At 38.0% G+C, this 16,141-nt stretch overlaps 2 protein-coding genes and 1 long non-coding RNA gene across 4 annotated transcripts in view; all 3 read left to right on the top strand.

Moving 5' to 3' along the window:
• Positions 1 to 1,513: 1,513 nt before the first annotated feature.
• On the top strand, positions 1,514 to 4,345 carry LOC122052769 (isoamylase 2, chloroplastic-like). Its single transcript, XM_042614467.1, has one exon. It carries the CDS (start codon positions 1,740 to 1,742, stop codon positions 4,305 to 4,307), a length of 2,568 nt encoding a protein of 855 aa, XP_042470401.1. The 5' UTR covers positions 1,514 to 1,739; the 3' UTR covers positions 4,308 to 4,345.
• Positions 4,346 to 5,644: 1,299 nt separating this feature from the next.
• LOC122052767 (transportin MOS14-like) overlaps positions 5,645 to 16,141 on the top strand; it is a 42,797-nt gene continuing 32,300 nt past the window's right edge. Inside the window, exons 1-10 of one of the 2 annotated variants that reach the window (XM_042614466.1) lie at positions 5,645 to 6,122; positions 6,207 to 6,305; positions 6,557 to 6,781; positions 6,868 to 6,987; positions 7,516 to 7,599; positions 7,677 to 7,736; positions 8,375 to 8,503; positions 13,767 to 13,828; positions 14,015 to 14,071; positions 14,996 to 15,116. In XM_042614466.1, coding sequence (XP_042470400.1) covers positions 5,904 to 6,122; positions 6,207 to 6,305; positions 6,557 to 6,781; positions 6,868 to 6,987; positions 7,516 to 7,599; positions 7,677 to 7,736; positions 8,375 to 8,503; positions 13,767 to 13,828; positions 14,015 to 14,071; positions 14,996 to 15,116 — 1,176 coding nt within the window. In that variant the 5' untranslated portion in view covers positions 5,645 to 5,903. The remainder of the gene's footprint in view (positions 6,123 to 6,206; positions 6,306 to 6,556; positions 6,782 to 6,867; positions 6,988 to 7,515; positions 7,600 to 7,676; positions 7,737 to 8,374; positions 8,504 to 13,766; positions 13,829 to 14,014; positions 14,072 to 14,995; positions 15,117 to 16,141) is intronic. The other variant, XM_042614465.1, reaches the window with a different exon arrangement.
• Positions 8,562 to 12,102, top strand: LOC122052768. The gene is made up of 3 exons (XR_006132090.1): positions 8,562 to 9,165; positions 9,275 to 10,915; positions 11,036 to 12,102. It is a non-coding gene; the product is annotated as an uncharacterized LOC122052768 (long non-coding RNA).

Raw genomic sequence — 16,141 nt, 5'->3', positions numbered from 1 at the left:
ATTCAAAACCATCATGAACTCAATCTAAGTTACTAGAACTTTGTTTGCCATCTCCAAAATGTTGATGCTTGACTCAGTCTTAGTGGATTTTCTATAGGAGTTGTCAATTACTTGGCCTGAAAATTTTAGGGTAAACTCACAGGATGTAACGGTGGGGAGGAGAGGAGCGCGTCGGGCAAGAGGTCACACAGGGAGGAGAGGATGGATCACGTCGTGCGTCATGGCGAAGGAGCTTGTCGTGCATCGCGGTAAAGTTGTTCCTGCGACGACGAGAGAGGGAGGAGCGGCTGCGAAACGGTAAGCTTTGACGATAGAGGGAGGCGGCAGGCTTCTCGCCGGGAGAGGGAGGAGCGACGATAGAGCGAACGCGCAAGCTTCTCGGCGGAGAGGGAGGAACGCCGCGACGCACGAAACCTAGATGGTGGCGAGAGAAGGAAAAGAAACCCTAGGTCGCGTCTTTGGTTTTTTACTTTCCATGTGCTTTTTTTGTTTTATCTTTAACTAAAATGACGTGGCATGTCCAACTCATCGTTGCCGCACCAAACCGTAGGGGAGCAATTTTGTATATATATATATATATATAATAATTTTGGAGATTGTCGATCCTGTATCACAGGAGTTTCACATTGATTTTTAAGAGTATTTTTTTATCGCATCCTTAAGGATTTAAGTTGTTGGTAGCCAACTTCTGCGGTCTTCGACGTCGCCTTCCTTGTAAGACCATCTAAAGTTGAATTGGTATTTTGGTCGTGAAGGTAAACTTATGATTTTACTCATGATTTTTTTTTTCTGTTTGCGAGTATTTCGATCTACGCTAGTCTAGTTCAATATTTCCACTAGCATAGTACCATATATTATTTAGTTCTAAGGGTTTTCCTAAATATTAATGTAAAATATTTCATTAGAGATCTGATCTCTTATATAAAGTATATAAAGAGTTGATCTGAATAAAATATCTTTCATGATTTATGTGTTTATTTATTGTCATAGGGTCTAAGATATGCTCTAATTTTTCACTAATTTTTCTTTTCAAAAATATATTTTTAACAAAACTATTTTAATATTAGTTAAAATTATTCCACTTTGATTAAAATTAGTAAACTGTTCCAACATTAATTAAAATTAAATTAGTTAAAAATCTCTTAAAATTATTCTAATGCTAGTAAAAATTACTTCAATTATCATTGTTGAAATTTCTTTAATATTATCAAAATACTTTAATACGGATAACAATGTATCTAATATTAATCCAAACTATTTCAATATTAGTTAAAATTTAAAATAATTTTGATCAACGATTGAAATAATTTTTATTAATTTAAAATAATTTTGATTAATATCACAATCATTTTAATTGAAATTATTTTATGTCAAAAAATTGTATTAGAAAAATTCACGAGTAGTTTTGATTATCATCGCCACAATACAAATAAGAAGTTTAGTTTGTAAAGAAGAAGAAAAAATAACGCAGATATAATAGGAGTCCTTTTACTATTTGTATGTGATATAGCAAAGGTATCAATGACAAATACACATCTATTTAGAAGACAAAATAGAAAATAGAAAAAAAATCGCCCTCGCTTGGCGTTGTCTTCGTCTTCCTCCTCCACCGCTACCTCCCATGATCCCTTTTCCTCTCGTCTCTCCTGTACAATACTGCTTCTTTCCCTTCTCGCTCCCCCTATACGCGCTCCATCCATCGCTGTCCTTGTTTACTCCCAAATACCCATAGTCTTCTTATGGCGAGCATTTGGTTGCCTACCGCAGCGGCGCAGGCTCGCGGCGTTCCAATTGCTGAATTCTTGGGACGGCGCCGTCCAAATTTGAAACCCCTCGGAAGATGCATCTATAAAGATAATTTCTGCCTCAGAGCTGCAGTTTTCGGTTCGCCTACATCCCCTAATTCAGTGTCTTGCGCAGCCCCCTTGATCTCTCTCCGCCAACAGCGGATCATGGCAAAGATAAGAGACGTAGCTCAAGAAGTGAAGACGAGGGAGTTCTCCTACTCCTTCAGGTCGGAAAGAGGGGACCTTGTGAAGGCGGTGGTGGTGGGAGCTGAAGGTGTGAGCTTTGCGGTGCATATTGAGGTTTTCTCCAGCTTTGATGACGGCCTAGTCTTGATTTATCAAGTAGCTGGGCCTGGTTCCTCGCGGTCACTTGTTGAAGATGCCAAAAGTGAGACGAATTTGATTAGCGTTCCTTTTGTTCGAATTTCTTTTGGGAGGTACGCATTGGATTTGGAGTTTGCTTTCGCAAAAGCTCCCTTTTTTCTGTCATTTTTGCTGCATTTATCTTCTGGCGACGTGGAGATTAGAACTCATAGAAAGACGAACTTTCGCGTGCCTGTGGGCTTTGGACGAGGGTATCCTGCTCCCTTGGGCGTATCCTTTTCTGATCATGGAATGGTCAATTTCTCTTTGGTTTCAAGGACTTCTGAGAAGGTTATACTATGTCTCTATGATGAGAAAGCAGAGGTTCCATCACTAGAGATTGAATTGGACCCTTACGTCAATCGCACAGGCAATGTTTGGCATATCACTGTGGAGAGCATTGAGGGCTATGCCAGCTACGGTTATTACTGCAAGGAACCATCAAAAAGAGGAGATGCATTTCATGCACATCGCCCGCTGCTAGATCCATATGCGAAAATAGTTCGAAATCTTCATCCTCAGCAAGGTGAATCTTTGCTTCTCGGTTCACTGGAGAAGAAAACCTTGTTCAATTGGGATGGTGATTCCCATCCATTTTTGCCAATGGAGGAACTGGTGGTCTACAGATTAAATGTGGAGCAATTTACCAAGGGTAAGTCTAATGGGCTATCAGAAGATCTTGCTGGGACTTTTGTTGGCGTGAGCAAGAAAGTACAACATTTTAAAGAGCTTGGTGTCAATTCAATCCTGCTAGAGCCAATATTTCCATTTAATATTGAGAAAGGTTGTTACTTTCCATATCATTTCTTCTCAGTGGCACATCAGTATGGTGAAGAGCGAAGTGCAGCTTCATCCACCAATTCTATGAAGGAGATGATCAAGGCACTGCATGCTGAAGGTATAGAGGTCCTGATGGAGGTTGTTTATACACATACTGGGGAGGGATGTCAAGTAGTATCACTCTGTGGCATGGATAGCTCTTTGTGTTACAAAGTCGACAAGGGGAAGCATGGATCAGAAACTAATACTATACTGAAATGCAATAATTCCTTCATCCAAGAACTGATTATTGACAGCCTCCGGTATTGGGTGATTGAGTTCCGTATAGATGGCTTTTGCTTCCTTAATTCTTCTTTAATGTCTCAAGGAGAACATGGGAATCACTTATCGCGGCCACTTTTGATGGAAGCTATAGCATTTGATCCTGTGCTGTCAAAGACAAAGATTATTGCTGATTGCTGGTCTCCTCTTAACATGTCATACAAGGAATTCCAAGTTCCTCACTGGAATCATTGGGCAGAGATGAATGTGAGATTTTGCAATGATGTGAGGAACTTCTTGAGAGGTAATGATCACTTAGGTGATTTTGCTTCTAGACTTTGTGGTAGTGGTGATTTATTTTCTTCCAGGGGCCCAGCTTTTTCTTTCAATTTTGTGACAAAGAACTTTGGGCTTCCTCTTGTCGATTTGGTCAGCTTCAGCAGTGCTAATCTTGCTTCAGAACTTAGCTGGAATTGTGGTGATGAAGGTCTTACAAATACAAGTGCTGTGCTTGAAACACGCCTTCAACAAACAAGGAATTTCTTGTTCATCCTGTTTGTTTCGCTGGGTGTTCCAGTGCTGAATATGGGGGATGAATTTGGTTACTCTACTGGAGGTTCACCATTGTACAAGGACAGGAAGCCGATAGATTGGACTCGTGAAGGAACAGGCTTTAGTAGACAAATAAGACAGTTCATTGCATTCTTAAGCTCACTTAGAGTGCGGCGAAAGGATATTTTCCAGAGAAAACACTTTCTGGAAGCAGAAAAGATTGTTTGGTATGGAAGCAATCAATCTCAACCACAATGGGATGACTCGATATCCAATTTCTTGGCCGTGGTCTTAAAATCAGAACTGCAATCTGATAACTCAAATTCGAGTATTGGCAATTTGTTTATATGTTTTAATGCCAGTGATCAACCAGAGACTACTGTTTTACCCGAGCAGTTGGATGGAAGCGTTTGGTTTCGTCTTGTTGATACTTCCCTTGAATTTCCTGGATTCTTTTCAAGTAGTTCTGATACAAATGTACACGAGTACGAAGGATCATCATCTTATGAACTGAAGCCTCATAGCTGTGCCTTATTTGAAGCTGAAATAAGTACTCCCAAATGAGGGAATAACTAAAGAAACGATAGTACATACCCGTTTTCTTTTTGGGTTAAAAACACCAGTATATTTGTTCTTTAGATTGCGGAAACTGTTTTTCTATATTTACTATCTCTTGCTGCCAATAAATGAGCTTTCTTGCTAATAAGCATTGAATATGTACAAAAGTCACAGCTATCAACAGAGATCTGCTAATCATGCAACCTTGTGTTCTTGTTTCATCATGTTAAGGGAGTTACTAAGAGTAATACTTAATTCCATGTTCCTTGTATAGAAATCTAATGGGGGGAAATTGTTTGGTGAGGTTACAATGCTTCCTCTTTAATTTCAGTTTGAAGATTAAATTCTATCAATTTGATCTGTGTAAGATTTAATCTAACTTAGTTCTGAGTAATTGATGATTTTGAATTAAGCAGGTTGAATTTTTAAGTATAGATAATAATGTATCAAATTGAAGTTTTGTGACTTATGTCGGTATCTAGTGTATTATATATATATATATATATAATGAATAAAATTATGAATTTTCTGTAAATAATATTTATGAGACGATAAATAAAATTTATAAAGAAAGTTCTTAGTAAATTTCTAGACTAGAAAGCTCTCATAAATAAATTTTAATATAAAATTTAAGATGCCCTCGAGGTTATGATGCAACGGTAGGATATTTAAATTGTCATCCAAGCAATATGGAGTTATCATTTTTTAATATAAAATTTAAGAAAATGAGTTAATATTTTATTTTATATATCAAGTATTCAAATCTTACAATTTGACTAATTTTATGATAGACGACCCAGTTTCATATTCTGTAAGAAGTATGGTGCATCATCTTCATCAATACCGCACCAACTTCATCAATAGTTCAACTATAGTAGGTGTGTATTGTATGATAATCGAACTCTATTTGAGTATGAATTGAGCCTAATGATCCATAATCATACCTATGATCCTATTTGATTCATTTAATTAAATAAAAAATATTGAATTAGATAACATCGTATTTGGAATGATCCATGGAAATATCCTATTGATCATCAGAGTAATCAGGAAATATTCATGATGGGTGATCTAAAAGCCTAGCTCTTCATGGTTGCAAGTCTAGTTTTTTATGATTACGCGTCCAATTTGAAAAATATAAATATAAATAAATATGCTGTATTTACTACATGTTTCTCTACGTAAATATTTGTGAAATAATTTAATATTAATATTAAAATAACAAAAAAAAAAAAAAGGCAAGCCGTGGTTATTAATATTCAGAAATATTGAAAAAAAAATATAAATATAAAAAAGAATAAATTTGTTGAAAAACATTTATATTATTTGCGCCCGATCGACGCGTAGGAGTAAAAAGGGTGGAAGAGAAGCCCCAATCAGGCGACAAGAAGCTTCATCAAAACCCTTGGATGCCAGAGAAGCGCCTCTCTCTCTCTCCCGCCTCCGCTGTCAGCAAAGTCTCCGATCCCCAACCGTCCGATCCTTTCCCCATCATCTCTCCCCTTCCCTGGCAATTCCTGATACAATCTGGTAGCGGGAGGGCGAATCCGGAGCTACGGCCTTCCGTACGGCTTCTTCCGTCACTGCCGCTGGATTCGTTCCATGATGAGCAGCGGCGAGCTGCAGAGGAAGGTGGCCCAGGCAGTGCACGTCCTCAACCACGACGGGGAGTCCTGCAACCGGGTGGCGGCCAACCAGTGGCTGGTCCAGTTCCAGCAGTCCGACTCTGCCTGGGAGGTCGCCGCCTCCATTCTCACCTCCACCGCCGCCCCCTCTGACTTTGAGGTCGAGTTCTTCGCTGCCCAAATACTTCGCCGCAAGGTGCCTCTGCATGAACTTTCAACTCCTCCGCTCCTCTTCTCGCGTCGAAGGTGCGATACTGATGACGATGCCCTTGTTTCCTAGGTTCAAAATGAAGGCTATTACTTGCAGCTGGCTGCCAAAGACGCCTTGCTCAACGCACTTATTCTCGCTGCGCAACGCTTCTGCTCGGGACCCGCACAGGTGTGCCTATATATCTGGCTCTCTTCTTCTTCTTATGGGAAGAAGACACGTATTGCAACTTGATCCTCAACAGATGTCCATTGGTGCTTGCCGTCTCTAAACTGTTTGTGGATTTGGTCCATTGATGGTTTTCTCGGGATCTGATAGTCATAATAATCGAAGCATTATTGTCTTTCATTCGTTCATTCTTTTGGTCAGGTTCAAAAGTGCAAACTTTAAGGATTTGTTTCGTCTTCTCTTGATAATTGCAGCTTCTAACCCAGATATGTCTCGCACTTTCTGCTCTCATTCTACGGTCAATTGAGCAAAGCATGCCCATTGACCAGCTCTTCTCCAGCTTGCACCAGCATGAGACCCAGGAGAATGGGAACCTTGCAGTGCTAGAGATGCTCACTGTTCTCCCTGAGGAAGTAGTAGAGAACAGAAATTGGGATTGCAATATTAGCACAGAGAAAAGAAGCCAATTCACACGAGAGGTTTGATGAAAGCTTCACTCAGTAAGTTGAAGTTGCAGTCTTTTGTTTTAGATTCTTGTCATCAATGAACTTTCTATGTTTTGCAGCTCCTCTCTCATACTCCCACTGTTCTTCAGTTCCTTTTGCTTCAATCGGAGCAAAGATTAGACAATGAGATTAAGCTTCAAGAGAAAAACAGGAGGGTATTACGATGCTTGCTTAGTTGGGTGAGTGCTTGTACCTTTGTCGTTCTTAATTGCATTGTGGTCAACCATTATGAGTCTATCTGATGTTTGCTAATTAGGTTGACAATCAAGAGTATGCTGAGTTAGGCCAATTGGACATTGTTTTTCTTTATGAGTTGATCTCCCAAAACATCAAACATTTGAATTTGGACTTCGCCCAACTTACTTCTAAGAAGGACATATGATTACTCCTCCTTACCTACTTAGTTAAGTATGTCATTAGGGTTAGTAATATTCCCCAGAAGATATGTTAACCTTTCATTTCTTTTCTTTGACAAGCTTTCTACTCTATGTGAGTTTCACTTATGCTGTGAACTGGCTAAATAATTCTGCAGCATTCATAATTTCCTTAATTTTCTTGGATCTACCTCTGTGCTAACTGATGTATCTACTATTTTCTTTATTTCATGTCTTTGTTACCTGTTCATTTTCTTTCTATAAAAATCATAAAGTCTTTATTCTACCTTTCCTTCTTATCATCTCTGTAACAAAGATTTTTATGGACTGCAGGTACGTGCGGGATGCTTTTCAGAGATTCCACCTGCTTCCTTACCCACACATCCACTACTTAGCTTTGTATTCAATTCCTTGCAGGTTAACTTTTCATTCCCATCCACAGTAAGCTAATGCAGTACTCATTCACTTAAACATGTAGGCATAATTTTGGACAGGTTTCATCCTCATTCGATGTGGCTGTTGAAGTTTTAATTGAGCTAGTTAGTCGGTATGAAGTAAGTCTCCTTTGCATTTTATATGTTTATCAAAGAATTTTGAGTTCTCTTGAAGATTGATTATTGGAATTTATTACAATTCTATTTCTATATTATGATGTAATGCTTTTTAAAACCATGTTAGTCTGAAAGAAAAAAGGAAAGTTTCATCGCTCCCCTCCCTCCTAACTTCACCAACTTACACAAATTACGCTCATAGATTTTTAAAATAATTTCATCTTATACAAATAGAAAACGTATGGTCAATGCTGACAAATACTTGTAGATTTAGCTAAAACTAATATTAGTGACAACCCTGGAGGATGTAGGTGTTAGCCATGAAGTGGGACACTTGGCAAGTTAATAATAGTCTCTTGTGATTAGATAATTAATTGAATTGAAATTTTAGGGAAACAAGCTATATAAAATAAAAAAATAAGTACTTGACACGTGTTGTAGCATGCCAAAGTGTGCCAAGTCTCAGCATAACCTGTACTCATCAGCATGAGCGACATAGGTTGCACATGCGAGATTACATGCCAATCATTATCAAATTTTGATAATTTACGGAATGGATACAGGATTTCAAGTTATAGTTTTTCTTTCATCTGCTGCTAGTATTCTGACTTTAACTGCTCAACTTATCTTGATCTCTACAGGGCTTACCACAGGTCTTATTGATTAGAATACAATATTTAAAAGATGTGCTTCTGAGATCAGCTATTCTTAATAAAGATGAGAAAATAATTGGTGGCCTTGCATGCTTGATGTCTGAAATCGGACAAGCTGTGAGTCTTTTTATTTTTAAAATTCAAATAGTACATGTTGTATTTACTTTCAACGGAAGTTCATTTTATTGGATTAACTTATTAAATTATTTTACATTTACTAACTGCCTTTAACTGGAATCACTTGTAAATGAGGTGGACTAGTTGGTTTACTGATTCCGTCTAGAACCTAGCTGATTCTCTGAAGGCAGGAATACATTCTTATTTGATTAGGACAGAAGTTGATGCAACTGATTGAACATGTTTTCTTTCGATGATAGTTTCTAAAGGGACCAGAAATTTGTAACATGCTGAATTATATATGGGACAGCATAATGTTTATTTATTGTGGGTTTCTCCAGAAAACTTCACCTTTATTTCAATAACCTTGCCTCCTTTTATATACAAATTACATAAATTCTTATCTCCTTTTATATACAAATTACATACTCCTATTTGAGAAATTGAAATCACATAATATCTCTTAATCAATTACAGCTATTATCTAATCAAATCTTCCTAAGTATACAATATCAAATCAAATCTGTGCAATAAATTTGCAACAAATTTACAGGAATTTGCCTAGATTGATTCTCCACATTCCCCCTCAATCTCAGCGGTAGATGCTTTCCAACCCAAGGATCGTGTTCATCTCACTTAGATTAGGTCTGAACAAGGCCTTGGTAAGGATGTCAACTAGTTGCTTGATGCTTTGATGGAATGTAGTTTAGGGTGATTGATTTATCTTCAATTTTCTCGCTAATGAAATGTCGATCAATTTCCACATATTAGGTACGATTATGGTGGACAAGATTCTTGGCAATTGTGATAGTCGGCTAGTTGTTGCATAAGATTTGAGTAGGGTTTGATGTCTCAACTTTGAACTCGTTGAGCAGCCGCTTTAGCCATATCCCCTCACAAATACTCGAGGCTAGTTCTCTAAACTCAGCTTCTGCACTGCTTCTAGCGACCACAATTTGCTTCTTACTTCGCCATTTTACTAGGTTTCCCCATATGAAAGAGCAATATCTTGATGTAGACCTTCTATCATTTGGAGACTCTGCCCGCTCAATCAGCATCTGTATATACTTCTAAAGATCTGCTACCTGATTTTCTAAACATAAGACCTTTCCTTGGATCTTTCTTCAGGTATCTCAATATATGATTCACTGCCTCACTGTGATCTATAGATGGATTACTTAGAAACTCACTCATCCGACTCATTGAAAAACTTACATCGAGACGTGTATGAGTTAGGTAGATTAGCTTACCTACTAACTGTTGGTATTGGCCCTTGTCAGCCGCTAATTCATTAGTTCTAGGCATAAGCTTAGTATTGGGATCCATGGGAGTTTCAGTCGGCTTACACCCACTCATTCCAGTTTCACGCAACAAATCAAGTGTGTATTTGCTTTGGGAAATAGATATGCTTTTGTTGCTCTGGACCATTTTCATTCCCAAGAATTACCCTACGTGCCCCAAGTCTTTGATCTCGATTTCTTTGGACATGAGAGACTTGAGTCAATTAAAACTATGAGAAGTACTTAGTGAACAAAGTGTGATCAACTTGTGACTGAGTATCCATCATTCTTTAAGACTTTTGTGAATATGTCAAATCATACTCTCGGTGACTTTCAGGCCATACAATGCCTTTCTAAGTTTGTATATTTTTCTTTTCCTTTTGTATCACTTATCTCAAATCCTGCTAGGATGTCCATATATACTTCTTCAGTCAAGGCTCCATTAAGGAAGACATTTTTAACATCAAGCTGATATAGTGGCCACTCCAAGTTGGCAACAATGGATAGTAGAGTTTAACCACTAGCGGAAAGGTCTCTTGATAATTAATTCCATATGATTGAGTATATCCTTTCGCCGCTAGGTGTGCTTTGTATTGATCTATGCTCCCATTTGCATTTTGTTTAACTGAGAACAACCACCTACACCCCATAGTTTTCTTTCCTAGTGGTAGCCTTGTTATCACCCATGTGCCATTCTTTTCTAGTGCATTATATTCCTTGAGAGTTGCCTTCTTCCATTCAGGAATTTTAAGAGCTTCATCCACAGAAATAGGAATATTGATTCTGTCTAAAGATATCAATAGGAAATGCAACTGTGAAGAGGGTGTTGAGCGCACGATCATCTTTCATGTGTGCAAGTGCAATTGATAGATTTAATGTAAAATTCAGCTATCGGCTAGAATTTGTTATCTCCTGTTGTGATTCAAGTTCAACTTGGCTTGGGGAATTCTCTTGGAAGTGTTGAGATAGTACCAACACTCGATGTTTCCTTCTTTCATACACCTGGCGAATGAGGAGGGTGACTATCAAGATTTGGAGATGGTGGATCACCAGATTTTGGGGAAGGCTAAACAGAAGACTCAAACGATGATGACCCGAGAAGGGTGTCCATTCCCAATACTGCAATTCACTGGTATTGTTTCCCCCTCAAATTGTAGTATTATAGTAAGGAATAGTCTCAAAGAATGTAACATCCATAGTGTTGTAGAACTTTTTGAACTGGTGAATAACATTTGTATCCTTTTTTTTAAAGGAATAACCAAGAAAGATACATTTATGAGCCTGAGGATCAAACTTGCTTTATTATTGAGAGTGAATATGCACAAAAGCAATGCAATCGAAGAGTTTGAGAAGAAGTTAGAGATAAGGCGAGACCGGGGAAACAATTTTTGTAATGTCTGCAATGGAGTGTGATGTTTGAATGAGGATTGCTTCTCCTCAAAATGTGATTGGGCCATTAACTTGAAATAGTAGGGATCGGGCTACCTTAAGAATGTGATGATTTTTCCATTCAGCCACACCATTTTGTTGCAGCATGTCAACATAGGAGCTTTGTTGGACAATTCTATGAGATTTAAGATATGAGCCAAGTTCAAAATTGAAAAAAATCTTTGGCATTGTCGGTCTTGATTATTTGAATATCACTTTTGAATTGGTTTTTACCATGACATGGAAGTTTTGGAAGATGTGCTTGTCTTCTGATTTGTCTTTCATTAGAAATGCCCAACATAATCTAGTGTGATCATTAGCCAATAGTAAGAACCACCTTGAGCCTGTGACTCGGGGTACGAAATAGTCCCCAGATGTCATCATGGATGAGAGAAAAAGGATGTGTAGGCTTATATTATCGGGGAGAGCAAGTGTTTCGAGTATGTTTTGCAATTTGACAAACTTCACTGAAATAAACTCAGATTTTTATTAATAAAGGGCAAGGGAAACGAGTACCTTAAATATGAAAAATTGGGATGACCAAGTCGAAAGTGCAACATCATAATATCACTTTCTTTATTGGACTCACCAGGACTCAACTCAACTCAACTCAACTGACATTTGTGACTAACTAAATGACTTGAAGATAGATAGGCATTAAGGAAATAAAGGTCGTCACGAAACTTAACACTACCAATCGTCTTCCTCGTGCTCAAGTCCTGAAACACAAGAGTTTTAAGGAATTTAGTCTCAGTTGAGATCTTTATTTAATCTATTAATAGACACAAGATTACAATCAAGTTCAGGAACAAATATCACAGAATGTAGAGTTAGTGTGCTTGAGAGATGAACGGTTCTTGTCCCAACTACTTTAGCACATGTCCCATTTACTATACGCACTGATTGGGGTTTGTCACATAGTGAAAAAGTGGAGAAAAGTGATCTATCACTTGTCATGTGTTCTGAAGTGCCAGAATCCACAATCCACGGGAAGTGGGTAGATATGTGCATTGCTGATGGAGGTGATATGTTTGCCTTCTAAATGAGCTATTGGAGAATATCAAGTTGTTCCTTAGAGAAAGGAACTGAGTTGTCACACTGTGTTGTGGGTGTGACTACAACATTTCCCTTTGCTTCGCAGTCTGAGGAGAACTTCTAATCCACCTGTTTCCTATAAAGCTTCCAACACGTGTCTTTTGGTGTGTCTTTGCTTTAGTCACACCATGGGTGTCCCTTCTTCGGTTGATTGTCATTCATGTTGTTAGCGGGATTCTGGGTAGCGAGAGCACTTGCTTCAGTTGACTTGAGAGACTGAATTTGGGGTTTGGCTGTCCCAATACTACCCACATACGATTTTCTTCCTTTTGGACTTCTGAAAATGCCTCTCGATGCCAGTGGTTTTGTGCCGAGGATTCTGCCCCTTACTATATCCAGAGACTGATGAAGTCGCATCAAAAACTTGAACACTCTCTTGGTTTTCACAAATCTCTTGAAATACGTTTCGTCTTCGGAACACTTCCGGTTATTGGTTTTAAAGAGATCCACCTTTTGCCAATACCGATTGAGAGTTGTGAAATAGGTAGTTACTGATGATTACCTTGCTTGAAGTCTTGGAGTGTGCTTTCAACATGAAATAATTCAGCAATGTTGTCTTGGTTAGAGAAAGTACCACGACGAACTGCCTCCCATATATCTTGGGCAGTCGTCAACAATAGAAAATTTTTACCAATTTCTGCATTCATAAAGTTGATTAGTCATTATTAGGAATACAATCAAAGTCCCACGTTGAAAATATCATATCATTATAGATATATGTGAATTCTTTTGGCCGCCATGACATAACAAGGTTGCTTTCGGCCTTCTAGACTCGATTCTCCGGACTGCCTTTTTTGGTTCTCTAATACCCATGAGATAATCATCTTTTCCTCGTCCGCTATGAGCATCATTGCCGATTGTGACCATTGAAGATAATTGTGGCCATTCAGTTTGTCAATGGTAATTGAGCCAAAGATAGTTTCTGGTTGAATTCGAAAGTGCGGCATGATGGGGTGATTTGGAGCAAAGTTGATTGTGGAGAAGTTTGTCGGCATCATGGGGTGATTTGGAGCAGAGTTGACTATGGAAGAGTTTACCGGCATTTGCTCGAAGTCCGACATGATTGGCGGCAGTCTTAGTAAGTAGGTGGAAGAGAGACTGAAAGCATTGTTGCCCTCGAAGATCAGAATCCCCGATGGTTGATGAAGACCGAAACCCTAGAGGCGGCTGGGCAGCACAAGGAAACTTCGCTCTGATACCACGTGGTTTTCTAAAAAAAAGTTCACCTTTATTTCAATAACCTTGCCTCCTTTTATATACAAATTACATATTCCTATTTAAGTAATTGAAATCGCATAATATCTCCTAATCAATTACAACTATTATCAAATCAAATCTTCCTAATTATACAATATCAAATCAAATCTGTAATAATCAAATCTGCAATAAATCTGCAACAACTCTGCAATAATCTGCCTAGATTGGTTCTCCACATTTACTGACTTCTGCTCACATAGCAGGCACCAGCTCTTATTGCAACAGCAACTGCTGAGGCACTGACACTTGCAGATGCACTCTTGAGGTAATATTGTTATAATTTTGAGATGATATATTATTACTATTCACTTGATTTTGACCAATATTTGTTCTGCATGTTGAGATGGAATGTCCTAGCATACTTGGCACTTGAATCTTCATTTATCAAGTGAACTGTACTTTGTTTTCTTTGTGCTGTCAGCCTCTGCTGATAATTTCTCTTTCATCACAGTTGTGTGACTTATTCTAGCTGTGACTGGGAGATTGCAGATTCAACCTTGCAGTTCTGGTAATATCACATCATGTGTCTTCATTATTATCTAAGAAGTTGCAAAGTTAAGCAGTTTCATTGTTAGTTCCAAGTGGCTGTGGAGTTTCTCCTGCTATTGAATTAAAGCTCAGATAATTTGATTTGTGATCTATTTATACTTGTTTTTAGACTACCAAGACTAACATTCTGGAGTACCCTATGCCAGACTGATTTTGTAAGTAAATAGGCCAATCTCGAGTAAAAGTTTGCTAAAGAAGTATACTACAAAACTCATATAAGATTTGGCTCAGAAATTTTCAACTCAAGCTAATTCATATTTATTCTATGTGGTTGTGCACTTCTGAGTATCAGAGGCTATATATTGTTCCTATCAAGTTAAACACTTCTAGATGCTATCTTGGTCTTGTGCTTTAATCTTCTAATGGTCAATATCATTGGCATCTAAATGTGATTCAACATAAGCCCAAATGGAAGCAAAACTACAATGAAAATTGGACATCTTGCACACCTTTTGCAAGAGCACTTTCATTCTTCTCTCATTATTGGTGGAAAAAAACAATGAAATTCCCATGTTTAGCGCTTTCCAAACACAGACTATTGAACACTTCCACAGTGAGAAAATCCACATTCATATAAAAAAAAAGCCAAGATCCCATTAAGAATAACTCCAAAAAGGAGTTTCCACTTTCCAAGTGATTGGGCCTTAATTGCAGTACAGGCCTAGGGCTCTGTGCCTGTGCACATCTGAAGCTAGTAGATGAATTGTTGATCCCAGTCTATCTCACCTATTTCCCCAATAGTTATGATCAATATCTTTGTTTCAAAAAGTTGTAATATGAAATACTGAGATAAGCCCTATGCTGTTAATTGCTGATGGATGATTAATTATGTTCATTCTTCTAGACTGAGATATTTAATATGGTTATGTTCTTCTAATTTCAGGTGCTGCTTAGCAAATTATCTTCTGGGAGTAGATTTTCAAAATGCAAATAGGAAAACTGTGGAAGACATGTTCTTCCCTGTGTTCTCAGCATTGCTAGATGCAGTGTTATTGCGTGCCCAGGTTTTATATCCTTTTCTCCCCTTTGTTGTTTTTCTTTTTGTTGAAATTGTAATCGTGCTAAGAACTTGCAACTATGTCATTGTTTTTTCTATCATGTAATTCACCAACTATTTTGCATGTGGTACTATTAACAATAGCGACATAATACTGAATTTATCTGTTGTTGGACATGTCATTCTTATTACAGTTGAGAAAAATAAGGTCTTCCTCTTGACTTTAGTGTGATTCATTTTAGGTAACGTGTTGACTATGATTCAAACTTCAAAGTATATAGACAAAGGGTATGCACCAAACAGTTCACAGTAGTTGTGCTCGCGATAAAAAATTTAAACCAAATAATGTCTAAAAGAACTCTATGTCAGAGTGTAATGTGTTTTTTTGCACCATACTGACACTAATATCCATCTATTAAAGGGGAGCTTTGGCGCAATGATAAATTTATTGCCGTGTGACCTTGAGGTGTTTGTGTCGCAGAAATAGCCTCTTGCAATGCATTGTAAGGATGCGTACAATAGACCCAATGTGGTCCAACCCTTCGTGTACCAAACTGCCCTCTATTAGACCATGCGCCTGAAATTAACGATTAACTGTACCAATAAAAATGACAAATGCCAGATGGTGAAGACTCATTTCTTTAAACCTTGCTTGTACTGATTGAAGGAGGGATTATGTTGTTCTTTGTTCTGTTGCTACTTTTGATTAAACATGGTCACTTGCCATCTTTTTAATAGCAAGGAAATTGGACAAGAAAATTCAGCAAGAGAAACAATCAGGAGAAACAGGGGGATCATTTCCGGGCATAACCACCAAAGCATTAGTATACCAATCATTGCATGTATACATCCTTTTCCCTGACTCTAGGTTTCTCTCAACTACTACCTCTTATTCTTCCTTTCATGCTTTGCTTCACCTCTTAGGATCCATAGCAAGTCCATGGTTTCATCCTAATGAGTATTTAGAATAGTCTCTTCTTACCTGAATGTGATTTTGTATGATAATATGCAGCTGATCAAACAAAATGGCAG

The sequence above is a fragment of the Zingiber officinale genome, chromosome 3A (genome assembly GCF_018446385.1).
Source record: "Zingiber officinale cultivar Zhangliang chromosome 3A, Zo_v1.1, whole genome shotgun sequence".
Classification (NCBI taxonomy): domain Eukaryota; kingdom Viridiplantae; phylum Streptophyta; class Magnoliopsida; order Zingiberales; family Zingiberaceae; genus Zingiber; species Zingiber officinale.
This window is presented reverse-complemented; position numbering and strand designations above follow the sequence as displayed.

Bases quoted from the DNA above. Each gene is read 5' to 3' on its own strand.
- LOC122052769 (XM_042614467.1), top strand. From the start codon at position 1,740: ATGGCGAGCATTTGGTTGCCTACCGCAGCGGCGCAGGCTCGCGGCGTT.